General features: G+C 45.7%; 1 protein-coding gene across 1 annotated transcript; it reads right to left on the reverse strand.

Moving 5' to 3' along the window:
- Positions 1 to 1,301: 1,301 nt before the first annotated feature.
- Positions 1,302 to 27,574, reverse strand: LOC129344081 (fatty acyl-CoA hydrolase precursor, medium chain-like). Its single transcript, XM_055000576.1, has 14 exons — positions 27,212 to 27,574; positions 26,160 to 26,364; positions 21,869 to 21,998; positions 20,977 to 21,033; positions 19,025 to 19,158; positions 14,054 to 14,207; positions 12,799 to 12,903; positions 10,969 to 11,064; positions 8,796 to 8,936; positions 7,263 to 7,343; positions 5,153 to 5,300; positions 3,125 to 3,256; positions 2,242 to 2,314; positions 1,302 to 2,151 (listed from the first exon to the last, which is right to left on the reverse strand). The coding sequence occupies exons 5-14, from the start codon at positions 19,153 to 19,155 to the stop codon at positions 1,965 to 1,967; spliced, it is 1,248 nt and encodes a 415-aa protein (XP_054856551.1). The 5' UTR covers positions 19,156 to 19,158; positions 20,977 to 21,033; positions 21,869 to 21,998; positions 26,160 to 26,364; positions 27,212 to 27,574; the 3' UTR covers positions 1,302 to 1,964.

A 27,574-nucleotide genomic window follows, 5' to 3' on the forward strand; every position in this document is an offset into this window, starting at 1 on the left:
CCACAGCAGATCTCGCGATGGTGTCTTTTTCTCACAGCTCCAAAGCCACAGGTATTCAAAACAATAGTCCAATTTCTTTAATAACTTCTTTAAACTTAGTCTCTTTTCAAATACAACTCCTGCCGAAGCTTCCCCTCCTTTTCGCTAGTCTGTTGCAGTTTAAAAATCTACTTTTTTTCCTCTCTGTTTTTATCAATCAGAAGATAGTGATCTTTACCTTCCCTTCACTTTCCTCGGGTTGTAATCGCTGTTTCGATTTCAAGTTCTCCTTTCCACTTCTTCCCCCAATCGAAGCTTGGGTATGTAGGTCTTATGCCAGCCGAGTTGGCCCCAAAACTGCCGCAGAGATTGTAGCCGACCCGTCGCAGGGTGGGACCTCAAGGATCGGGAGGGGGCCCGTTACGCAGAGCCCCCCCTCGTCCGAGATCTAACTCACCCTAGGGTCTTGAGCGTTCTTTGCCTGCTCTCCGCCTGAGAGCAGTCGGCCGCGGGCTATTTTCACCACGCCGGCCGCTTAAAACGGCAGTCCGGTCAGCTCCGCAAATGGAGCTGCGTTAGACCTCCATGAATCCCAAACCGGAAGTCCCGCTGAGGCATCAACTCTGACTTAGGGGGGAGGAGTGTTATGTATTGGTCGATCTTCTATCACAAACAAGGCTCCTGAAGTCTGTATTGTCATTGGTTGTTCAGTGCTGGCAGCAGCCAATCATAACAGCACAATAAAGACCAATTGCTATGCTGTAAATAAGTTACAATGTATATAGTTGATGCAAACAAGGGCTTCTAGTTAGGTGATTCTTATTGGGTGTTAACAACGCTGGGGCGTGGTTTGGGGGTTGAAGTTGTGTATAAATATTTGCGGTTTGCTGCCTGCGTTTCATTGATGTTCCTGCTGAATAAAGAGCTTGTTGAAATCACTTTAGAATGTGAACCGACTACTTTACAGAAACGTTGAGGTGTTTCAAACTGATTAGATTGCCATGAGTAGAAGACAGACCTTAAGATATCCCAGAGGCTCCTGGGATGAAGATGTAAACGTGGAGTCTCTTTCTTTAAAAATATAAAGACCGGAAGTTTGTCATACCTCTCTCCAGTTCTGTCCTGCCACCATCTAGTTTTTGCACTCGAACCCACGCATGTCATGTGCACGGTGCCCACTTAACTGTGTAATGGATTGCGTTCACTGTAATTTGTGGTACTTGAACCAAAATTAAGGTAAAGTTTTGGTAGGGCACTTTCCATTTTTTAAAATGTTCAATAAACTTGACTAAATTTTTTTAATATAGATTTTAATGGGTTAATCAAATCTGCAAGCACTTACAAATGAAGACAAATAACACCTCTGCAGGGGGGAAACTGCGTTTTTAGACGATCTGCACATGTAAGATTGTATGTTTCCCCAAAAAGGCAAATAACAGGTCCCCAGGGATGCTTCAGATTGAAGAAACGGTATGAAGAGAAACATTTAAACTCTTTCCCCTCTGAATTGGGTCCCCACATGCCTAATTTTTGGAGGTGGAAAAAGTTGCGAACTAAAATTCCTAAAATCTGTCTTTTCTGTTTGAGCAAGTATCTGCTACCATTCCTGTTTAAAACAACTTTAAAAACTCTAAGCTGCTTGTTTCATCCCAGGCACCCTTGCAAAACCATCTCCATTCATTGATTTAACAGTGCAATCCTAAGAAGAGTAAAATATTGCAGCCCTGATTTCAGTTCTTAAAATTCACCAACAGCATTCATTAGTAACCTCCACCTAGTAGCTGAAATCCTTGACAGCACTTCCTAAATGCTGGTCAGAATCACACAAAATTTCTGGTTGATAAAGACTGGCTGATAGCAGTCAAAGCCTCTGATTATTTCCCTGCCTTCAGGGCTAAGGCACGCTTTGACAAATTCAGTTTTCAGTTATCATTTAAGTATTTGATGTCTCAAGACAATAGCAAACCAGCAAATCACATTGCCAGCTAGAGATCTGCACTTGTTTCCTTTTCATTTGTGGTTTTCTTTGTTTTGTCCTGCAAAATCTCCACCCAGAAATCAACCCGGTTCTTTCTCAGTTTCTCTGCTTTCCGTTGCTGCAGGTTCAGCTCCAGATATTCTTCATTCAGGTCATAGCGTGGCCACTCCACCAAACCTTCACCGTTTGGATTTCTAGAAAAATATCAGAAACAAAATTTGCATTTGGAATGTGGGTGTTAAAGAGACTGAGCCACGCCGGTTCAAAATAGCCAGGAATCTCACCCTGTGCGAGCAAAGTTGGCCCAGTATTTCATGACTGTCTTGCTGAGCTTCTTCTCATCCTCTGCAACATCACCTGAAGATGGGACAGGAGAGACAAAAGGGAAAATAGTCTCCAGTGCTCCGTATTGGTGCATCTCCTCCTTTGCCTGCAGAAGGTTCCAGGTTCAATCCCTGGCCTCTCTAGTTTAAAAGTAACAGGTGATCTGAAAGGACTCTTCCTGAGACCCTGGGGAGCTGCTGCCAGTTGGAGTAGACAAGACTGACTTTGACAGACCAACTCGTGACTCAGGAGAAGGCAGCTTCATGTGCACAATGAACTTGGAATCCCTGGGATGGGGGGCAGCCGTAGCTTAGGCATGGCTGTTTTAAAAGAATCAGGCGTGTTTGCAGGGTTCCTTGCCATGGGAGCTCAATGCCCTGTTCAGAAGCAGGATAGCCCTGAACGCTGGATGCTGGGCAGGAACACTGGAGGAGCAGATCATCAGACCCCAACACGGAGTTCCTTCCTGGAGGTATCAGGATGGCGGCTTGGTTTGAATAGCAGGGTGCTTTTGAATGCGTTCAGGCCTTTCGTCTTGAAAATATCAAAGTGTGTGGGAAAAGTCTTGGAGGATCATAGTTGGATTACAGGAAGCTATCCACTTACAGACAGGATCAATGCTGATTAGGACCTGTATTTTGGATCTTGCTGGTTTGTATTTCTGGTTTTATGCTTTCTGTGTTTTTTTTAACTTAAATTTTATGTTTCTGTAGACTGTTGTAGTAATTCTCACTGAGGAGAATCACTGTAATGTTAATGCTACAACCAACCAATGCAATTCTGAAGCTTGCCCATTATTAACTTGACCCATAATCATACCCTTACTCATGAAGGCTGATTTACCTTTTATTAATGGCCATCCGAAAACAAAGCCAAGTTCATCGCCGTGGTCTGCCTTCACAAAATCTGGCTTTATATCTTTGTACATTTTGGGCCGGTGCTGGAATTCATAAAAGTAGACAGGAGCACCAGAATCTTGAGGAAAAAATAAAAAGAGAATAAGTCCATTAGTAAACATTCCCAAACTGCTGGAAATGTTCAACAGGAAGCCACAATCAATTGGGTGCTCCAAAGGAATACACACAGTTCAGTCACATAGTAGGATGGCATCTTCCTTTTCACTGCATGGCTCAAGGGTCCACTAGGCCTTACTTTTCTTCTCTATTTATTTTAAAGGAGTTTTTTTTGTGTGCAGATGTAGCTGCCAGCATTGCTCTAGCACAGAGAACTTTAACCCTTTCCTCACCTGCTGCTTTCTTTCTGGTAAAAGCTACTCCTCGGCTGATTTTACCCCAACTAGCGGGGTAATTGTGGTGTTCAAGAACGTTCTATAGGCATTTCCACATCATGTTGGGTGGCAGTTCAGCTTCTTAACTACATCGTTCCCCCCCCCCCCCGCTTTACATATATAACAGTATCATTTTGTGCTCTCCGAGGTTCCTGCTGCAGACTGCTGCAAAGGTGGTGCGTGCAGTCAAGAAGTTATGTTGTTGTGCTGGCCCCAGGAGTGTGCCTGTTCCTCGCCTTTTCCCTACCAGCCAGGTAAGTGGTGGCAGGGGGTGAATGGTGGGAGCGGGGATCCCTCACCCCTACCAGGGAACGGGATCCCTAGCTGGAGAGAGCTGTTTATTGAATGTCTCTACCTTTGGCCCATTTTGAAGTCTCTACACAAGCAAATTTGATCGGAGCCAAATGTGTGAACACTTTGGGAGGTGGATCAATGCTATTCATAAATGGGAATGAATTTGGTTCCTGTTGCTTAACACCATCCCTCCAACAATTATAATTGAGTTTAAAGTCATGATTCAAAATTGCATTTTAAATGCAGTTTCAGGTCAGGTATTGTTTGCCTCTTTGTGTACATTCATTATTCATCCCTAGTTATTACGGCGTCTGCATCCCACCTTTCCCATCATCCAGTGTGCATCAAATAAGCACTACACAGAAGGTTTTTTCAGCGGTATAAGCAGCAAATGAAACACTAAATATGGACTGGGACCATCTCTCACCATATGTTCCCTGGAGGGTAATTAGGTCAACTCATAAACAGCTGCTGGTGTTCTCTGACCCCAAGGATGTTCATCTGGCCTCGACCAGGGCCAGGGCCTTTTCAGTCCTGGCACCAACCTGGTGGAACTTTCTGTTGGTGGAAACTAGGGCTTGCCAGGGTTTACTCTCTTTCCACTGGGCCTGTAAGACAGAGATGTTCCGCCAGGCATATGGTTGAGGTTGGAGCTGGTTGGGCTCCTTGTTTGCTGGGCTCCTGTTGAGTTGAGTAGCGAATGCAGCCCCCTCCTCCTGATCGTCTGCCGACCAACCTAACAGGCATGCCATCACCCATACCATGTGATGTATTGGATCGGACTTGGCATATGGGTCACTGCTAAAAGCTGCAGCCTCTTGCACTGTTTTTTATGGTTTTAATGTTTTAATGTAATTAATATATTTAAATGGATTTCAGTGTGTTCTTTGATTGTTGTTACCCGCTCTGAGCCCGCTTGCAGAGCGGGTTATAAATTTAATAAAATAAATAAATAAATAAAGCAACAGCCTCTAATTTATAAACCCCCCAAAATAGCCATCAGGTAAATATGTCAGCCTCTGCCAAAGCCCTCTTAAACAGAACTGGTTATGATTATGGTCACCCGAGCACTCTTTTTACTATTTAGCTTGGGGTCCCTTCCCACATCTATGTGATTGTACTAAAGAGATGGTCTTTATTGAAAGAACCCTCGCGACACTTATAGTATGCCTTTACGAGAAAGATTCACATTTTGGCAGTGAAATTTAAATGTGAAAAACAATGAGAATTTTGGCCATGAGGGCTTCTATATGTCTGCTGTGAGGGTTCTGTTACTGCAGAAAACTCACCTCTATGGCTTCTAGCTGTTTGAATAGCAGGAATGACAAAGAAGACGTCTCCCATCAGATCTCGGAAGCGGTCTCGTAATTGAATGTGGTCTTCCGTGTCTCCCAGATACTCATCCAATGCCTTCGGCACAGATTCAGCTGAGAGCCCCTGCAATGAAAGGAAATGGCAGGCATGTTGAGGGTTTTTATAGCACTGTGTATTTACAGGGAACAGTTCTATCATATGGATTGGCCTGAAGTGTCAATGGCTTGTGGGAACCAGAGTTTTTGGTAATGACTGGGGGGATCAGTTTCAGAGGGGTGAGAATATAACCTCTGCGGAAAGCTTTTTAAAGAAAATAATGTGCCGCTATAAAGCCATATTCTACAACTAACTGGCTTCTTTCCAGCACTGTGTTTTCATTTGGTTACTTGGCTGGTTCTTCGGTTTCAGTGCTGTGTATCTTCCTGATTTATAATCTGCAGAGGTACACATTTGGTCTTGGCAGGGGTCATATCGTAGAAAAAGAGCTGGAGGAACCCATTAGCATAACTCATTAGCATATGCCATCACTGGAAGTATGTCGTTAGCATAGCTGATTTGCATATGCCACACCCCATGACATCACCTATCCTGGCTGTTTTGGACCCAATCCTGGCCATTCAGGGCCGAAATTGGGCCCAAAATGTCAAAAAGGGGCTGGAAATGGCCAAAAAAAGGCCCCAAACGGTCAGCATCGGGCTGCTGCTGAGCAGGAGAGTGATCCACCACCCATCAGAGGCCTAATCTGGGCCATTGTGGCCCCAATCCAGGCTGAAATGGGCCCAAAATGGCTGAGACTCAGGTGGGCAGGACCACCTGTCATGTGACTTCTTTGGGGAACTGCCGAAACTGTGTTCCTGTGCATTCCCCCTCAAAATGAGCCCTGGGTCTGGGTATTGATCTAGATTCTGACAACAACATTCAATTATACCGCCCTTTAGGACCAGGGCCGGATCGAGGGGGGGCAGGGGGGTAGTCTGCCCCCGGCGCCGCCAGGGAGGGGGTGCCAGGAGCAGCTGCCAGCTGCTGGAGCACGCAGGCGGCAGCATGGGCAGCCTCACAACCCCTGCACTGCCTTTTGCCTGCCCTGCGGGACAGGGGGCGCATGGCCAGCCAGCCGCCCCCTGTCCCGCGGGGCAGGCGAAAGGCAGCGCGGGGGGCTGCGAGGCCGCCCGCGCCATTCGCCTGTGGAGAAGTGAATGGCATGGGCGGCTTCCCATCCCCGCACACTGCCTCCGGCGCCCCACGTGATGACATCAGCAAAATGATGTCATCATGCCGCACCGGGAGCACGCTGCATGTGCGCACGAGGCCGGACTAGAGTTGCCCTGAGCGCTGGCAACCCTAGATCCGGCCCTGTTCTGGACAACTTAAGGCCCACTCAGGGCGGTTTACAAAGTATGCTATTATTATCCTCACAACGATCATGGTGTGAGGTGGGTGGGGCTGATCCCAGGTCACCAAGCTGGCTTCAAGTGGAGGAGTGGGGAATCAAACACAGTTCTCCAACTTAGAGTCCCGCCACTCTTAACCACTACACCAAACTGGCTCTCTTCCAGTTCTGCTGGAGGGCCCTTTCCAAAGTGCTTTATTAGGCCTCAGGATTTCTTGACCTTTCATTATCACCAGAATTTAAGGATTGCCAACTCAAGGTGGGGGAATTCCTGGAGATTTGGGGTTGGAGCTTGGGAAGGGCAGGGCTTGAGGAAGGGAGAATGCTTAGCAGGGATGTGATGCCATAGAGTTCACCCTCCAAAGCAGCCATTTTCTCAAGAGGAACTGATCTCTGTCATCTGGAAATCAATTGTGATTCTGGGTGATCTCCAGCCACCACCTTGGAGGTTGGCAACCTTATCCCATATCCTTGTGTACCCATCCTCCATATTCTCATTTTACAAATTCAGAGCTAGACTCTGATGGCCAAAACAGTCATAACATGACACTGAGATATCTGTATAATTACATCTTCCCAGCATTTTTCAAACAGTCTGTAATATTTGTCTTAATTATTTCCAGGTATCTTGGAATTTGTACATAAACAAGCCATTCCACGGTACAAAAAGCATGAAGGATCTGCTTCTCTCTTACCAACACAGAGGCTACAGCCTGGAATGCTGCCGTGATGTTCTCCCGATCTATACCATCTTTTATATCTAGGGAATGCACCATCTGTGTGTAAAAAAATAATAATAATGTTTTTGCACTTGCATTCAATATTGTTCAGCGTGAGATTATGCCACTTCAATGGCAGCAGAAGATATAAGGTAATACTCAAATAATGCGTGGACAAAACAAGTGTTATCCACGAATAGCTTTTGCAGAACTGCATAGACAGGGACACATGAAGCTGCCTTGTATTGAATCAAACCATCTGTCCATCAGGTCAGTATTATTTATTCAGACTGGCAGTAGCTCTCCAGCATCTCGACCAGGTTTTTGCATCACCTAACTGCCTGGTCCTCTTAACTGGAGATGCAGGGGATTGAACCTGGGACCCTCTGCATGCTAAGCGGAAGCTTCTCCACTGAGCCACAGCCTCTCAGCATTGAATTTATCTTTTTTTATGCCATTGTTGTTGAAATGATGGACTTGTACCTGATGACATACTTGCACAAGGATGCACTCACCCGTCTTACCTTCTGGGGAGCTGGCTAAACTATATCTGACACCTTAAACTTGGCTTTGGGGGCACTTTCACACCTGCTGAATAACGCACTTTCAATGCACTGGATTTTACTGTGTGAAACAGGAAAATCCACTTGCAAATGATCGCTAAAGTGCATTGAAAGTGGATCGAAAGTTGTTCAGCGTCTGTGAAAGTGCTGTACACCCCATCTCCTGTTATCTTTTTTTAACCCCCCCTTTGCAAAGATGTGGTTAATACGTGGTTAATACAAGGCTGGAGAAGAAATGGGAGTAGTATGGAAAGCACTTGGCAAAACAGAACTGCAAGATATTGGCCGTTTTCACACTGTCTATAAATAGCGTGAGACGGCGATTTTTGATGCCATCTGTTTACAAAACGCCACAAACAGGGATTTATGGCGTTTTGTAATCGGATGGTGTTAAAAATCTCGGGAGGAAGCCAGCAGCCTTCCATGAGTCTCGAGCTATTTATAGACAGTGTGAAAACGGCCATTCCAAGACGTTCCCCGTGTCTGATCTATGCCAAGGCAGATTCACATAATATAAAGTCCTTGTGGCTGACAGATGCATTTCTACCAGATGTGTACTGGGAGTTTCCTGCGGGAAACCTATCCATCAGCACACATTAAGTTCATTTATTTATCTGTTCCCTTCATTTATACACACTTTTGCTCCCAGTGGGAACCCAAAGTGGCTCACCACAGTCTCCCCATTACCATCTTATCAGGTTGGGAAAATGGTGCGTGAGAAGAGGGGGAGGCTTGAGCCCCTTGCCCCACGGGTCGTGGTTCTGCTCTGAACCCAGCCAGTGCGCACCTGCAAACTGAGCTCCTCGTAGGGAACTCTAGGCACTCATTTGATAGCAAGTCCTCATACAGGCCATGGAGGGCTTATATAGCATATGACTCATCCCTAAGGCACCTTTTCAGATAATGCAGGTGCTTGCGATACAGAAAGGAGAAACAAATGTCTTACACTAGACACGATCCAACCGAATTCATCGTTATTCATGCCTAGTAGGTACGGGACAGCCTTGAACTCCTTTGCAGCCAGAAGCTCTTCGGGTGCCTTTGGAAAGAACTTGCCGTCCACAACTGCATTCATGCTTCTAATTTCCTGTAGTTGGATTTTTTTTAAAGGAAAACATATCTTAAATGTGTGCTTGCTTCCTTTAGGAAGAACATTCCAAGACCTTCATAATGAGAATGAAGCAAAACTGGACTGATTTAGAAGCATTTTTCATATGTAAAACCCAACAAGTCCCAGCTTCTGCATAGGCCCAAACTGTATCAGCAGCATGCCAACTGCACACCCAGTTTTCAGGATCACTGTAATGATTTCTATGCTTGCACTTGGGTAGAGTCTAGAGCAGCATCAGCAAGTGGTCAACCTACACCAAGGAGCTCTACGGCCAAGGCCAAGAAGTAGCCCCAATCCCCCCCCCCCATTCAGTGCAAGGAAGAACCTGCCAAACCACAGGCAAGGCGGACACAGACAACCATCTGCTTGCCAGGCAGTGCCTGTAGCGTCATAGTAAACAGGTAATCTGCACTGTCCTGCCAGGTACTAGGGAGAATCTTACCATTTCCTTCCAATTTCCACTTGGCCAAAAGCAGCTTTAGGAAAGAGGACATTTAAATGGCAAAAACAGCATGGATAAAAGGCTTACTCTCCCCCCAGTTGGGCCCCTCCTCCATGCCCGGTCTGGTTCTCAGCAAACTGAATCCTGCATTCTGTAGGTCTTCTGTACTCCTGTGGAATATATCTTCCCATATATGTACAACTGCTGACAATTAGCAGCACGGTCCACACACCCCCAACTGCACTGGCAGATTCTTAAATGTACACCCCAAACGCAGCCCCTGCTCAAGTGGTATTTCTGTCCACCACCCCCTTTGCTGCAGCCAGAGAACTGGAAGGTTCAGACATAGCAGGCCTCCAGCTCATCCCTGATTGCCTGAAATGCAACAAGAGGTCGAACAAGAGTGTATAGAGCCCAAGGCCTTCCTCTGATTTCACCTCCTGGTGCTGGGATCCTCTGAATGAAGAGGATCCCTTTCATCACCATGGCTAGTAGCTGCTTGAAGGAATTCCTCCATGAATCTTTCCAATCCCCATTAAAAACCATCAGCTCATGTGTTGGCAGAGAATTCTACAATTCTCCATTGGTGGTGAATTCCACCTACTTGCAGCTATCACTATATTTGCTGGCAGTGGATCCCACAATTTAAATCCACTTGGAACAAAGAAGTCCTTCTTATTGTTTGTCCTGAAAGTATTGCCTAAGATCTAGTATTATGAGAAAAAAACCCTCTTTCTATCCAATTTCACCACCCCCAGAGTAATTTTATCAACCTCTATCATGTTGTCCCTTGGAGGTTTTTTCCTACAGCAAAAAAACCCAGACTCTTTAGGCTTTTTCTAAGAAAAGGTGCACCAGCACATGAGCAGAGAGCTGCTCAACACAATAACAGAAAAACAAGCTAACCGCTGCAGACTCATAGTAGGGGTGGGGGAGAGAATGGGCTGTGATACAACTGGTCACTGAGGGCCTATTTCCACACTATGGCTGCCACCAGTTCATCACCTTTACAGAGTATTCTTGACTTTCAGTGTATCAACAACGTGTAGAAAACCTACAGAGCAAATGATTTTGTTGCTGTTAAAGCCAGTGGTGACTGCTGTTTCATTGGTGAATTAAATTTTTGAATTTCTTTTTGTTCTTTTATTAGTAGAACAAGTCCCCAGAGAGACAGCAAACAAATTATCTAACAAATACACAAATAAATCCCTCAGTGTTTGGCGTTCAACCATATCTGAAAAGAATATGTTGAGAACATGAAATGTTTGTTTTTTCAACGTTCTGGAATATTGACAAGATTAGTGGTTCAGGTAACGGCCAGCATAAACTCTACACGATGTATATCAGTTCATTGCTTTATGTTCACCATTTAGATATGTCCATTTATTCAAACAAGTCTTCAGACATAATTAAAAACTATGTTCACCATGGAGAGCACATTGCAAACCCTTGTGGATAAAATGTATAGAGGACGAGACTCCAAAGGAATGAATGAATTTCGCAACCGGGTATCATGTTCCCATTGATTCAGTTGGCTTTTAGGAACCACATGTGGCTTTTACCTACCTTCAACAAGGATCTTAGTTCTTGCTCTGTTTTGCTTCTCAAGCAACGCACCATTTCCGCACTGCTTGTCCCACAGCCGGAGACATTTGCAATTTCCTTTGTTAAGGTTTAAAAAAGACATGCAGTTAAAGGCAATTATGAAATGAACAATGAAGAACAGCCATTGCCCAACTGGGGTGGTGATGAAAGAGGTTGTTGGACTTACAATCTTAGAGATGCTATTGTAAGATATAATTGGGGGGAGGAAAGGAATGTGACATCGGGTCAGCATCTCCCCAGCCCTCTTGCAAATATTAGCAGACGAAAGGCTGGAGAAAGATAAACAGCAGAGTGCTTAGATCCAGAGGAGTTAGCCGTGTTAGTCTGTAGTAGCAAAATCGAAAAGAGTCCAGTAGCACCTTTAAGACTAACCAACTTTACTGTAGCATAAAGCTTTCGAGAATCACAGTTCTCTTCGTCAGATGCATCTGATGAAGAGAACTGTGATTCTCTAAAGCTTATGCTACAGTAAAGTTGGTTAGTCTTAAAGGTGCTACTGGACTCTTTTTGATAGTGCTTAGAGTGTCAGACTAGGATCTGGACGGCCTGGGTTTGAATCCTCCCTCTGCCATGGAAGCTCGCTGGATGGCCTTGGGTCAGTCACATGCTCTCAGACTAACCTACCCCACAGGGTTGTTATTGCCAGGATAATATGGAGAGGAGAATGATGTTGAAGGCACTTCAGGTCACCATTGGGGAAGAAAGCAGGGCATCAATTAATTCATTGCATGCATTTTTAACCTACACAAACAGCACCCATATATCACCTTGCAGGATGTTTGGGTCTCGGCCACTATCCCTCTCCAACTTTCATTCATAGCACAGTAAAGGCTCTAGTCCTTGGAGGAAACACCACAGAGCCACTGCCATTCTAAGCCTACCGATAATGTTGTCTATTCAAATGTTGTAAGTTGATTTGATTTAATTTAAAATATTCGTATCCCACTTTTCTCTCCCAGCCATCAGGATTCAAAGAGGTTTACACAAATTTAAAAACAGATACAATAATACATTGCCAAATTATATACATGTATGGAAGCAGGAGAGTGCAATATACCCACTGTATTGTGTAAAAAGGGCAATGTGTGCATTTTCTAGGAAGGTACAGCATCCATTGATGGAAATCAGATCTCTGCTGTTCCCTCATAGAAAATCTACACATTGCCCTTTTCACACAATATGGTGTGAAGCCAGTTTGGTGTAGTGGTTAAGAGTGGCACGACTCTAATCTGGAGAACCTGGTTTCATTCCCCACTGTTTCTCTTGAAGCCAGCTGGGTGACCTTGGGTCCATCACTGCTCTCCCAGAGCTCTCTCAACCCCACCTACCGCACAAGGTGATTGCCTTGAAGATAATAATAACATACTTTGTAAACTGCTCTGAGTGGGTATTACGTTGTCCTGAAGGGCAGTGTATAAATCGAATGTTATTATATTATTATGACTGTATAGATCAGCTGCATTATAAGGACCTACAAATGACCACATTGCCGTAACAGAGAGCTAGCATATTGTCTGAAAAGGGCATATGTTGTGTTACATGCACATCTTGGTCACTTTTAACCTGTCACTTTTCTAACCCTATTCAATCAAATATATCCCTTGAATCTAACAAAGAAATCCTTTTTGCCTAGATTTGTTCCTCCAAATGAGAGCAAATGATTGGATTTCACACACACACCCTGACATTTCAGTGAATTTTCTCTGGGGTGAGCAAATTAAGGTTCGCACTGTTCTTAGGAGCACAGTCCAAATATTACACATTGGCACACTTACTCAACAGTACACTTACTTTCACAAGGACTTCTGGGTGGGAAGTCAACAAGCCTGGAGTCAGAACAACTCCACTTTCTGAGATGGCTCTCTGAAACAAATCTTTGGATAATGGAGATAATATCTAGAGGGGGGAAAGTGTGCAAATTAGAATGTATTAAAGATCTGAGGTGTCTGAATAACAGGGGAATCTGGTTTTTCTCTCTGAGGTGTAAATGCAGCCTCTTGACCGAAGGAGACCCAGGCAGGTGCTAAGGGCCACATGCAGTGCTTTTATAACCTTGAAAGATTATGTTTTGGTCCTGCCAGGCATGGTCATTTTTTAAAAAATTATTTATATAGTTTTTTGAACACAAACAACAATCCTATTCAACATCTTATAATATAGAAGTTGGTCCAGTCATGGAAAACAACATTCAACAATAAGAATAAGGATATTTAACAATCTTTAACATTAGCTTAAGACAATGCTATGAAACTATATATAAATGAATCAAGAATAACTGTTTGTGGTAAATGAATAGTCTAGGAAAGGCAACCATTGTTCTAGAAGTGTTGACTGGTAATGTGGGCTATCTAGAGTTTGAAGATGGTCTGAGAATTTGTCCATAATAAAAAAAATCGCAAAGTTTCACAAACCAGTTTGAAAAGGGGGCAAAGTGTCTCTTTTCCAAGATGATGCTGACAAAGAACCTCATCTGAAAAGTTTGATAAAGGAGTATTACCTGATCTGTTCTAGCCCACTGATCTCCCTGTAGTTCCTCCCTTTGGATGGAGCCAGGATAAGTCCCATTATTTGGGACACTAAACCAAGCCTTGTAGCACACTATACCCCTAATAATAGGGAGAGAGGGAGTTTCTCTCAATAGTCTCTTTTGAACGCTAACTTGCTATGGCTTTCCCATTCTTAGGAATCTTCCAAAGTATGTTTCTGTGAATGACTTAGCAGGGGTCCCCACCAGCCTTGGTGAGCCGGTCGGCATTTGGGGAATTTTGAGAATAGACTGAGGGTTCTAATAATAAAATGGCTGCCATGAAGACCAGGCCCAACCACAAAATGCTGGGAGGCTCCACAAAATATTAGCCAATTCCAAGCCTCCTCCTATGACGGAGGCAGCTGTTTCTGGATGGGAGCTCCTTGCAGATGTAAAGGTGATGCTTCCTGAAGACTTCAGAAGTGCCTCCTGCTCCAATGAGGTTGAAGAAAGCTTTGGGGAATAAAGAAGTGGGCATGATGGTGCAGATGTAAATTCTACCACTGTCAGTATACCCACCTGAGCATGAACGCTAAATCCTCCTGCAGACTCGCCGAATATGGTCACAGACTGGGGATCTCCTCCAAATTGCTTGATGTTTTCCTGAACCCACTGGAGAGCTGCGATTTGATCCAATAAGCCCCAGTTTCCACGAGCTTCTACAGATCCAGTACTACAAGCAAGGCAGACGCAGTATATAACAAAACCAGAAACAGAGAATCGACTACATCATTCACATGCTTTTTCTACTGGTTATAAATCAGGACTGGAAGAGTATGAAGGGAAGACACTCAGCCACAACCGCGTTCTTACTTCTTTTTCCTGCCAACATGATCTAGTTTCTCCTGTCCCTCGGCCTTTCATTAGAGTTTCATCCACTACCTTTTCTCATACATACCATGGTTAGAGGTCTGCTCCCCTGTCCTCCTTCTTTGCTTCAAACTTCTTTATCTTTCCTAGTTGGTTTGCTTAGACTTTTAGGGTTCTCTGCATTTTCAATCCCCTTCTCACACAGCTTACTCAATAGAGTGCTTGACCATAAAAATGCCTCAACCCTACCCACCCCCCACATCTATGTTTCCCTCTTTTACTTCTTTCACTAGAGCTGTTAATCACTGTCCTATTTCCATAAACAATTAATGTCATCACAGCAGTCCTGCAGGTAGAGAAGCAAATAATACAGACACTTGTCACCTTACACTCACATCCAAACCTCTCATTTACAGCGCTCAGCCCCAGTTACCCACCCCCAAGAAATTAAGGAACAAGAGTGAAAATGGGCTTCACATAGTGACACTCAAGGAATCTCCCCTAGTCTCTATGGTAAACACCACAGAGACTGGGGCAAGGCAGCCTAGAGCATCACCCAGAAGTGACATCACATCCTCACCAAACTCTGCCTGCCTAGGCACTGCCTCCCAAATCTCCTGGCATTTACTGAGGCAGCATTGAGAACCCAATCCAGATATTGGCCGTTTCCACATGGTCTATAAATAGCGCGAGACTCACGGAAGGCTGCCAGCTTCCTCGCGCGATTTTTAACACCATCCGACTACAAAACGCCATAAATCACCGTTTGTGGCGTTTTGTAAACAGATGGTGTCAAAAATCGCGCGAGGAAGCCGGCAGCCTTCCGTGAGTCTCGTGCTACTTATAGGCAGTGTGGAAACGGCCAATGTCTCAGCAAGGCCTGTTTGTTTATTTATAGTCTGCTTTTCTCACTGAGACTCAAAGCAGATTACACAGTGTGAGTCAGTACAATCAATATCAAAGATTTCAATAAACATGTAATGGGAATATACATGCAAATTTGCAAAGATGTAAAAAAACTAGCAGAAATCCAATACAGAGCTGAAAAAACATTGAAACAGCATAAGCGATTCCATGACTGACATATTAAACAGCATAGGAATGACCCAGTAGGATCATAACGGTAGAGGTCTACAGTTCCTCACTGTTTACAGCAACATTAGTAGTCTATGGTCCCTCCGTATCCTTTACTGATGGATCTCTTGAGACCGCTTCCTTACAGCATAGCCCTCCCATCTGAGTAAAAAGTCCTCTTGAATAATTGAGTTTTGCATTGTTTATGAAAGACCAGGAGAGTTCAAATCCCTTTGTGTGCTCACCCCAGGTCCTGGTAATCAAAACATGTGCTGTAAGTTCCTTGTTAAAACTTAGACTCTTTCTACACAAGACTTCTGATATGAGTTCTTCACATGTTGGGAGATGCAACGTTAGCCAGGAAGTGTAGCTTTAAAAGACAGAGCCTGCAGAGATTGCTCCAGAGGGGACGGATATTTCTCTCACAGTCCTCCACTGGTTCCAGCATGCTGGACTGTCTTCCTTTCTGGAGCTTTTGCCCTGCCGAGGCTGTTAGTTCGACATTTTAATCAGTGAGGGTGGCAGGGCAAAGGCTCCAGAAGGGGAGACAGTCTGGCATGCCAGAGGCAGTGAACGGCTATGAGAGAATCTGTCCCCTCCAGCGTGATCTCTGCCGGCTCTGTCATTTAAAACTACGCTTCCCAGCTAACATTGTGTCTCCCAGCCCTTGATGAACACGCGTCCAGGCGTCTTGTGTAGAGATACGTTTAGATTCTCAGGCACTTGGGGAGTGTCTGTTTGGATCAGGATCACCGGGCACAGGAAGAAGGAATGGAAGCTTCACACACCCTTCATACCAGAGGACCCCATGGAGCCGCTATTTTTCCAGTTGGGGAAACTTCCATACATGGCTGGAAAATGTTTCGTCTTCCCCTGTCAGGTCTTGGCCAGTTAGATCCCCAAGCACTCCACTGCAGACATCCAGGTGTTTCAGTTAAAGTTACTTTATTAGAGATCCATCAGTATCCATAGCACTCAGACAGAATCATGGGCAGAAGTGATGTAAAGGAGGAGAGTAGCGTTAGTTATAGGGCAGTGTTCCCGCTAGGGTTGCCAGGCCCCCTCAATCTCCCAGCCGGGGGGGGGGACGGGGGACAGGGGCCTGGCACTTACCTTTTGGGAGAGGGAGGTGCGCGTGCACGGAGCACGTGTGGGCCCCTCAGGCACGATGACGTCACTTTGATGTCATGTCATCGCACGGCCGGGCCTGGTTTTGAGGTGCTGCGGAGCGTTCCTGCGCTCCGCAGCGCCTCAAAACGGCCCCGATCCACAGCAGAACGGGCCCGTTTCAGGTGCGGCAGTGCCTCAAAACGGCCCCGATCCGTGGCAGAACGGGCCTGTTTTGGGCGCTGCAGAGCGCAGGAGTGCTCCTGCGCTCTGCAGCGACCCCAATCCAGGCCAAAACGGGCCTGATTCCGGCGGCTGTGGCACACGTGGGAGCACGCCGTGCAGCAGGGGAGCGCGCAAGGAAGGTGCGCCCCCCCCCGCTGCTCAGGTAATTGGGGGCAGGGTGTGGTTAGAGGGGGCAGGAGATCCCCCACCCCACCGGGGGTCTGGGATCCCTAGTTCCTGCCCTGGCATGAAGGAGCCAGGTGGGGGATGGGGGGGGGGTTGATGAGAAGAAGAAAGGAGTGAAGTCATTTCAGTTCCCAGGATGATACAGCTCAGGCCGCTACTCAAGGACTAGGGTTGCCAGCCTCCAAGTGGTGAGAAAATACAAAGGGCAACACTGTTTGGTAACATGGTAATATAAGTAGCAACCCACAACAGTAAGGTCTACAAAACCAACACAATATGATGACACATAAATATGGCAAACAATCAACCACTTTTATATAAAGTACTTCTGGATAAAGCTGATGATTATGTCAACTATGGTTGTTGGGGGTTTTCCGGGCTGTATTGCCGTGGTCTTGGCATTGTAGTTCCTGACGTTTCGCCAGCAGCTGTGGCTGGCATCTTCAGAGGTGTAGCACCAAAAGACAGAGATCTCTCAGTGTCACAGTGTGGAAAAGATGTAGGTCATTTGTATCTACTCAGGAGGGGTGGGGTTGAGCTGAGTCATCCTGTAAGAGTTTCCCCGTGTGTGGAATGCTAATGGCGGGAGGCTTCACTGTATCCTGAGGCGGTTCTTTTGCATATGGATTGGTGCTTGATGTGCTAATCTTCTCTGCAGGGCTATTGTCGGGTGTGGAGTGTTTTGTTGGCCTGGTGTTTTTCAGAACTGGAGCCCATGCTCTGTTCATTCTTAGGGTTTCTTCTTTCCTGTTGAAGTTTTGCTTATGCTTGTGAATTTCAATGGCTTCCCTGTGCAGTCTGACAAAGTAGTTGGAAGTGTTGTCCAGTATTTTGGTGTCCTGGAATAAGATAAGGTGTCCTGGTGCTACACCTCTGAAGATGCCAGCCACAGCTGCTGGCGAAACGTCAGGAACTACAATGCCAAGACCACGGCAATACAGCCCGGAAAACCCCCAACAACCATCGTTCTCCGGCCGTGAAAGCCTTCGACAATACATTATGTCAACTATTTTAAACGTTCCAAATAACGCAAGGAATGCACAACCCAAAAAGCCAATATTCCCCAGAGGGTAACGTCCCCAAAGTGTCTCTTGGCAATTATCACATGTATGTTTTTCTTCTTGAACTGCAGCGGTCTACCGACGAGCACGTTACGATGACCAACTCCCAGCCGGGAGAATCTGCAGCTAGGACGCCAAGCCCACGGGGAAGAAGGAGGGCCAGTTGAGCGGTTCCGCAATGCTTCACTCACTCCTCTAGCTCTGGGATCCAGTTGGAGCTAGAGGAGTGAGTGAAGCATTGTGGAACCACACAACTATCATTATACTGTGCTCTTGAAAAAGAATTTCCGAAACAGGAGTTCAGCTTGCGCCCTGTTGAGTGCGTGGTGGCCCTCCTTCTTCCCCGTGGGCTTGGCGTCCTAGCTGCAGATTCTCCTGGCTGGGAGTTGGTCATCGGAACGTGTTCGTCGGTAGACCGCTGCAGTTCAAGAAGAAAAGAATACATGTGATAATTGCCAAGAGACACTTTGGGGACGTTACCCTCTGGGGAATATTGGCTTTTTGGGTTGTGCGAGCCTCCAAGTGGTGGCTGGAGATCTCCTGGAATTACAACTGATCTCCAGGTGACAGAGATCGGTTCCCCTGGAGAAAATGGTGGCTTTGGAGGGTATACTCCATGGCATTATACCATTCTGAGGCCCCTCCCCTCCCCAAACCTTGCCCTCGCCAGACTCCACACCCAAAATCTCCAGGAATTTCCCAACCTGGACCTGGCAACCCTATCACGGACACATTCCAAACCAGCTGTAAAACTGAAAGTAAGCATTCACAAGATAAGTAGCTACTAGTCCAGTGTTAAATGTGTACCTTACATACTCTCAGAGAATCAGTACAGAACACAGAATACATTCATGGCAGATACGTATCTGACATCCCCCGTCCCACAAGGCCCCACACACCTGAATCTAAGTTTCAGCAGGAAACTCCCAGCATATATCTGCTTGGCAGGACCTAGAGCCTAATATAAAGAGAGGCCAATAAATCCCCAAAGAAGAAAAAGACAGGTCACCACCACCACCCTTCTTACCTAAAGAATCCGAGGAGGCCCAGCCTGTATTGAATTGTTACAACTACCACGTCTTCATAAGCAGACAGTATAGATCCATCATATATAGGAGCTCCTCCCATCACCAGTGCTCCTCCGTGGATCCAGACCATTACCTGAAGAAGAAGAAAACAGACCAAAGAGGCTTGACAGGACTCAGTTTGGTTCCAGACCCAATTTAAAAACCACCACAATGTGATGATAAAAGTACAATCACTGGATGTATTCTATTTTGTCCAGCCATACCATTTAATGTTTAAAAAGCTCTATATACAACTGAATACTCAATGTAATTCCAAACTATATTCCATTTTATTTTCCAAGGGAGGTTTTTTGTGACTACTTTTTCCTTATTAGGCAACAGGGGGCCTTGAACCAAGATCCCGGGCCTAGCAGCTCCAAGGCCTTGTTTTGTTTGTCAGCTGAACCGCTTGCCTATACAGAGGGCTGCTTCCTCATCTCCTCTGCCCCACAATACCCCTCCTCAAGATGGCCAGCTGAAGAAGTTGATGCTACCCAGGGGGATCCAATGGGACCTTCTTGAATAAGCTGACTGAAGGGTCCAATGAGACTTCACTGGGAGGTATAAAGCTGTTGCCTCCAGGTTGGGCCCTTCGGCCTGAGCAGTTTGTCTGTGGGGGCAAGAAATGTGTTTAGCCTGGTTATCCAGGTTCTTGCTCATTAAGTCCCCTTGACTGAACTTCTGCCTAGTGTTCTGGGCAGGACTTTGCTGTCCTCTTTGAAGCCTCATTTAAGCTTCTTCTTCCCTCCCACTTCAGATCTTTCCATGCTCCTGACCTGTTTTACGTTTCTCACTCTCTGGCTGCTTCCATACAGGGGTGCAAAAAGATGCCCCCACCACAGAAGCAGCGACAAGTAGGGCAGCAGCCATCTGCACACACTTGTTGCTATTCCCACCCTACCTCTCTCCGCCATTCTCTCATGTTGGTGCAGAAGCACAGATGGAACAAGAGTTGTGCTGCTCCCCCGGCAGGCTTACAGTCCCCCCCCCTTTGCCCCTTCCCAGCTGAGCTGCAATTAAAGATACCACAAGGTTCATCTGGGACAAGAAAAAAGTAGGGCTCCCCCCATTTAGGGGATGCAGAGATTTGTTCTGCCATTTTGAAGACGGAACTTAGTTCTGCCACCTTCCTGCACTGGCTTTCCACATGGGGCTCTGCCCACAGCCACCACCCTACATTTGCTCCATTGTATCAAAAGAAGTTTTCCTATGATGCAACGTCAAAGAGAAAGCCCCATGCTCGGAATGAACAAACATGACTTCGCGTAGAAGCTCTAAAAACACGCATAGGCAACAGTGGCTGATTCCGCACAGGTTGGATAATGCACTTTCAATGCACTTTATCAATCGTTTGAGGTGGATTTTTTGTTCCGCACACGAAAACGTCCGTTCCAAATGATCTATAAAGAGGATTGGAAGTGCATTATCCAACGTGTGCGGAATCAGCCAGTGTTCCATGCAGGAAGAGGAAGCCCCTGGGAGACTCTCCCCTCTTCGTCCCTTTGGCTCCTCTGTTCTACCGATACTTTTCCTGTTAGCCAAGTCTTGGATTAGCTCTCCTGTTTCATCCCTCTTCCTGCTCCTTTTCACCAGCTTGCACTTCCTTTCTCCTGCCTGCAACAACATACTCTGAACATGAGCTTTTATTTATAATGCGCATTTCTTGCGGAACTGAAGGAGCATGGCAGTGTAATCTGACAACGTGAGACAACCAATGAACCTGCCTTTCCCCCTGCCGACCCCTTTCCTGCCCTTCTTATGTTTTCCACATGTTGACTTTTTAGATTGTAAGCCTGTGGAAATGGTTACCATGGGGGTCCCCATCCTTTCTGAACTTGCAGGCACCTTTGGAATGCCAAGAGGGGAGGGGAGTACCAACCCAATAGGGCTACCCAAGGAGGTAGAGCCAAACCTCAAATGGCGTCCTCTGGAGGTGCAGCCACACAGCATTCCTCCCTCCTCACATCTCCTGGGAAGAAGAAAAGCCAGAAGGGTGACTAAGGAAAGTCCAGGTACTTACCAGTCTTCCTGATCCTCCAGTGTCAAACCCTTCATTTGAACAAAAATAAGCCCTGCCTTACAATGGCCCTGCCCACTTTCTGAAAAGCTCTGCAGGTGTCAAAGGAAGTACTGGCGGGCATCATGGTGCTCATGGGCACCATGTTGGGGAACTCTGGGCTCATTATGCTTGTATACCTGTATGGCATATTATTATACCTCCTGGGAAGAAGGAAAGCCAGAAGGAAAGCCTGAAGGAATACCCAGGTGCTTACCAGTCTTCCTGAGTCTCCGGTGACAACTCCTTCATTTGAACAAGGGCAGTCAGAAACAAGCCCAATCTTACAATGGCCCCACCCACTTTCCAAAATGCTCAGCAGGTGCCAAAGGAAGTGGGTGGGTATCATGGCACCTATGGGCACCACGTTGGGGAACCCTGGGTTCATATGTTTGTATAGCTGTACAGCATATCATCATCATCATCATCATCATCATCATCTTTATTTTCCACAGTCCACCAGATGTTAGGGCTGGAATATTTGGTCCCGCACTGATCAGATTTCATCCAAGAATCTAGGAATCCGTATGTGGCCTCTTCAAAGTAGTGCGGCTGTTTGCAACTGGCCCGTTGTTATCCTGCCTATGCTGATACAGCTTAGGTGTTTAGTTATTCCTTTTGGAATTGGACTTAGCACTCCTATGACTACTGGAAAAATCATTGTCTGTTTCTCCCAGAGACGCAGAACTTCAAATCTTAGATGATAGTGATGATTCCTACTATATAAATGCAGCAGAATTTCACTTACAGGCAACTTGGCTTTTGTGTCTGGGGTGAAAATATTCAGGTAGAGACAATCTTCGGACATGGTCGACTCAAGTAATGTTGCATTCATCACATTCTGTAACATATTCATCAACCCAAAATCTGGCAGACACCTGTAGAATAAAAGCAAGAGAGAGTGAGAACAGGCAGCAAAATATCTGAATCATCAGGATACTAGCGTGGTTCTCGAAAGCTTACGCTACAATAAAGTTGGTTAGTCTTAAAGGTGCTACTGGATTCTACTATTTTGCGGCTACAGACTAACATGACTAACTCCTCTGGATCAGGATATTAAACCTTGGATAATTACATTTTGGCATTTTGGGAGGGGTGGGGGATGATGACATTTTGTGTTTCTTTGCACTATAAACTCACAGTCATTACCCTGGGAGGCGATTCCAGATGGGTAGCCCTGTTAGTGGCAACTTAAAGAGTAAAAAAAATGTATTTCATGAGTCAGTACTAATTTCTTTAGGTGCAAGCTTATGCAAGAATAAATTTTGTTATTCTTTATGGTGTGTATAGCAAGTCCTGTGGCACAGAGTGGTAAGCTGCAGTACTGTAGCCCAAGCTCTGCTCATGATCTGAGAGCCAAGCTACAAGTGATGCCTGACACAAGTTGGACACTTGTCAGCTTCCCTCAAGTTTTGATGGGAAATGTAGGCATCCTGGTCTTGCTGCTTGGCTCTCCATAAAATTGAAGTTTACAGAGCAGCAGTCTATAGGAGGGAGAACATGCGGTAGGGAGGGGAGTGCAGGTGTTGGGCTCTGCCGGGCACCCCCCCCCCCATTCCCCTCCTCAGGGTGTGTAGGGGGATTTCTGTAAACTTCAATTAAATGGAGAGCCAAGCTGTAAGACCAGGATGCCTACATTTCCCATCACAACTTGAGGGAAACTGACAAGTGTCCAACTTGTGTCAGGCATCACTTGTAGCTTGGCTCTCAGTTCGATCCTGGCAGAAGCCGGGTTCAGGTAGCCGGCTCAAGGTTAACTCAGCCTTCCATCCTTCTGAGGTCGGTAAAATGAGTACCCAGTTTCTTGGGGGTAAAGTGTAGGTGATTGGGGAAGGCAATGGCAAACCACCCTGTAACAAAAGTCTGCCAAGAAAACGTTGTGATGCAACATGCCCCCATGGGTCAGTAATGACTTGATGTTTGCACCTTTACCTTTTTAAACTTATGGTCTGTGAGGCTCCTTCCTCACTGGTGCCCCCCGCCAGCCCTCTGCCTTCCTCCTGATTGCTGTCTGTGATGGAACAGAACCCTGATACACCATGGGTTAATAGAATAATTAAGTTCTCGAGGGTGACCAGCAGGGCTTTTTTTCAGGGGGAACGCGGGGGGAACGGAGTTCCGGCACCTCTCGAAAATACTCGGCAATAGTGCTTGACAATAATATGATTTCAAAGAATCCCACGTGTTTCTTCCTCATTTCCCTCTTGAGAGTTCCGCAACCTCTTTTCCCAGAAAAAAAAACTGGTTACCAGTCCCCCGCTCCCACATGATTTGGCCCACTGTGGAGTGTGGGAGTGCTGCCGGGAGGGCCGTGGAGAGCCCCTGTGCTTCACAGTGGGCCAATTTAGGCCCCAAACAGGCCCGATTCAGCCCCAGATGGGCCAAAATCGGCCCACTGTGGAGCGCATCCCTGCGTGATGATGTCACTTCCTGGAAGTGCACATGAGCTTTGCATGCGTACAACCACCACAACAAAGGTGAGTGTTGGGTGTCCCACCTCCCCCCAAGAGGGTGAGGGACCTGGCAATCCTAGTTCTCTTAGCTAAATGCCCCTGGATAGAAATATTCTTTCCCATTAGCAACTCACGGGAAGGCTACTCATCAGGTGAGTGGTTTGAACTGATTTCAGTGCTGGGAGGATGGAGGAATAACCACTCGGGAGACAGTTCTGGAAGGTGAGCAGAAACTGGCCTGCTGATTGGTCAACGCTGGTCAGAAGCCTCTAACTGGCCTAGGGCCTTTGCTTCTGAAACATGCTGACCCACACAGGACAGGCGTTACTGAATTCTTGTTTTAGTAGCTTTGAGAGGGCCGCCTCCCCAAAGCGCAGTTCCCAAAATTATTGAGGGAAGGGGGAGACTATGGTTGTTAAACTGATACAAAACAATTACAATTTTTTAGAGAGTATAGAATCGTAGGGTTGGAAGGTACCTCTAGGGTCATCTAGTCCAACCCCCTTCACAATGCAGGAAATTCACAACTATCTCCCCCCACACCCCCAGTGACCCCTGCTCCATGCCCAGAAGATGGCAAAACACCATCAGGATTCCTAGCCAAGCTGGCCTGGGGAAAATTGCTACCTGACCCCAAGGTGGCAATCGGCCTTACCCTGGGCATGTAAGATGGGGCCACGAGAACCGAGCACTGATGTAACCCTTCCTGCCCTCCCTCTCATGATCTGCCCAGGTTCACAGAATCAGCACTGCGGTCAGATGGCCATCTAGCCTCTGCTTTAAAAACCTCCAAAGAAGGAGAGCCCACCACCTCCCGAGGAAGCCTGTTCCACTGAGGGACCGCTCTGTCAGGAAAGTTTTCCTAATAACTCTTTTGATTTAATTTCAATCCATTGGTTCTGGTCCAACCTTCTCGGGGAAGCAGAAAACAACTCTGTACCATAGTCTATATGACAGCCCTTCAAATACTTGAAGAGTAGATACATCCTTGCCTGTCTTTGCCTGTCCCAGTCCTTAGATGCTCTCATGTTGGTTTGTTTCCCCCCCTCTTTTATAAAAAAACAAAAGTTATTAAACTTTGTGGTACAAGTAACAAATTGGAAATACACCGAGAACCGAGCATTGATGTAACCCTTCCTGCCCTCCCTCTCATGATCTGCCCAGGTTCACAGAATCAGCACTGCGGTCAGATGGCCATCTAGCCTCTGCTTTAAAAACCTCCAAAGAAGGAGAGCCCACCACCTCCCGAGGAAGCCTGTTCCACTGAGGGACCGCTCTGTCAGGAAAGTTTTCCTAATAACTCTTTTGATTTAATTTCAATCCATTGGTTCTGGTCCAACCTTCTCGGGGAAGCAGAAAACAACTCTGTACCATAGTCTATATGACAGCCCTTCAAATACTTGAAGAGTAGATACATCCTTGCCTGTCTTTGCCTGTCCCAGTCCTTAGATGCTCTCATGTTGGTTTGTTTCCCCCCCTCTTTTATAAAAAAACAAAAGTTATTAAACTTTGTGGTACAAGTAACAAATTGGAAATACACGCATGTACAAAAGATGTGTCCTCTAAAAGTTGCTTAAGTGTCACAAAAGTGCTTTGGATGGGACAAGTGGACAATGAAATAAGTAGTGGGCTTTGAGTGGGCCTCCCACAAACTACAGTTCCCAAAATTATTGAGAGAAGAGGGAGACCATGATCGTTAAACTAGTACAAAACAATTACAAGTTTTTAGAGAGTAGATATGCCCTTGCCTGCCTTTGTGTTGGAATCTGTGCAATGTCCTACGCTCAGTCATGAAAGCGTTAAATTGTTATTCTGTATGTTTAGTCAGACAACTAGTTAGCATAGGACCACTTAGGCTTCAAGATAACTTCCTGCCAGAGAAAGTGGGTTTTAGTCTTAATGAGGGAATCTAGGATTGTGTATTGGATGAACCAGTTTATAGGGGGGCAATTAGCTAGCAACATATACTAAGGTTTTATTGCTCTTTGTTCAGTCTAAGCTCAGTCCACTACTCTTTGCAATCTCTCTAGTACCTAGTTTAGACATCAAGATGTAGTCAGAAACTGTTTGTTGTTTTTCCTACCAAATGTACCCTTTTTACCCTATTATGTAGTAAAGTATTTTTATAGAGCTAGAACCGCAGAAGTCTGTCTACTTATTTCCACTGTGCCATTATCAAACTCTGCTACTCTGCAAACATATATCTCATTGATGCTGCAACCCCCAACACTTTGCTTGTCCAAGTCCTCATGTGCTCTCATGTTGGACTTTGTTTGGACTGGAAATACACACACACACAAAACATTCATCGTCTAAAATCTTGCTTAAGCATCACAAAAGTTCTTTGGATGGGACAACTGGACAACGAGCCAGAGATGTCCGATTCACAGATTAACACTGAAATCAACAGTGTTAATCTTTAAGGTGACGTTAGATTCTCGTTTCATTTTGCTGCGACAGACGGACACGGCTATCCTTTTACATCCAGATTAACAGTGCAATCCTACAATGCATGAATCGACAAAGGAAAGGGACATCTAAAAAATTAAAAATGTAGCACAAAAGTGAAAAATGACCGGCTCTTACATTGGCGAGAAAGATGTCGCGTTTCTGACGCGACTCCAGGGCTCGGGTGCTTGTGGAGGAGCAAATCTAAGGGATCCAATGGGTGGCTTTGCAAAAGGGATTCCCAGAAAGACATTTACAGGCTGGTCGGTACCGTTCACACTGACAACCTTGCCCTGAAGGCGCCCTTGTGCAGTAATCACTTCTGGGTGGGCATTTCTTTCACCTAAGAAAAGTCAACGAAGATCATGTCACAGAAGGCATAAAACTCTCCTTTTAGCAGCTTGGCTCTTTTGTTCTTTCTGCTATTTCTTAGCTACGACAATCACGAACTAAAGGAGGACAACACTTGTCCATCTCTTCTTTGCATTTCCCTATGCCCTGAGTCTGCCACAGAAGCCTTGCTGGGTGACTTTGGGTCAGTCACTAATTCTGAGAGGATAAATGGAGAAGAGGAGAATCATGTTATAAGCAGCTTTAGGTTCCCATTGCGAAGAAAAATGAAATGTAAATATATAAAAACAAATAATGACTATCTTCATATTGGCCTGAAGATCCACACTTTTAAAGCTTGACAAAAGCGCATCTTAAATCTAGAATGAATTTTGCTGTTGGGCCCTGCCCTCAAAGCTGTTTATTCACTACTTTCCTTTCACATCATTTTTGCTTTATTAGAAACATCACCCTTAACTCTCCCATTGTGGCTTTCCAAGGAGGCTACAACCTAACCGTATAATCCTTTGCATGTTTAGTCAGAAGAAGTACGTACCATAGAGTGTGTCATGAGGAACAGGACTTATTCCCATGGACACATGCATTTTGCAACAAAGATATGAGCAGAAGTGTACAAAAAACAATTCAGATCTCACATAACATGTCTCATGCAGACACAAACATTTGGGTTCTGGTCTGCCTCACACTACACTTAAAAGATACAGGAAGCTAAGACTGTTCCGAAAGTAACAGCAACATAAAAGTTGTTTTGGGAAGGATATTTTATGAGCACTCTGCTTGAAAAGTAGGTCCCTTGAATTTCACCCTAACAGTTTCTCACAAAAAGTGAAAGGCGGTACCTTTGGTCACTGTTGTCGATCCAGCACCTAACTTGGCACACAGCAATGCTCCGAAGAGCAACCGGCACTTGCCAGCAGGTAACATTTTCATCTTTGCCTCTGGTGAAATGCTTGCTTCTCTCTTTTAAAGAGTCCAATAATCTCCAGTTTAGGGTGTGTATCTACGGGAACTCCAAAGGGAGACAAGCGCTTGGAGGAGGAGGCCCAATTTTCCCCCACTCCCTAAGGCAAAGAACCAGTTTGGAAGTGGTCCAGCTGGTGTCTGACTAACCCCAAAATAACTGAGCAAGAGTTCACAACCTTTGATTTACTTCCAAGGATGGACAGAGGAAAAATAGATATGTATATCTGACATACAACAGC

The sequence above is a fragment of the Eublepharis macularius genome, chromosome 16 (assembly GCF_028583425.1).
Source record: "Eublepharis macularius isolate TG4126 chromosome 16, MPM_Emac_v1.0, whole genome shotgun sequence".
Taxonomy (NCBI): domain Eukaryota; kingdom Metazoa; phylum Chordata; class Lepidosauria; order Squamata; family Eublepharidae; genus Eublepharis; species Eublepharis macularius.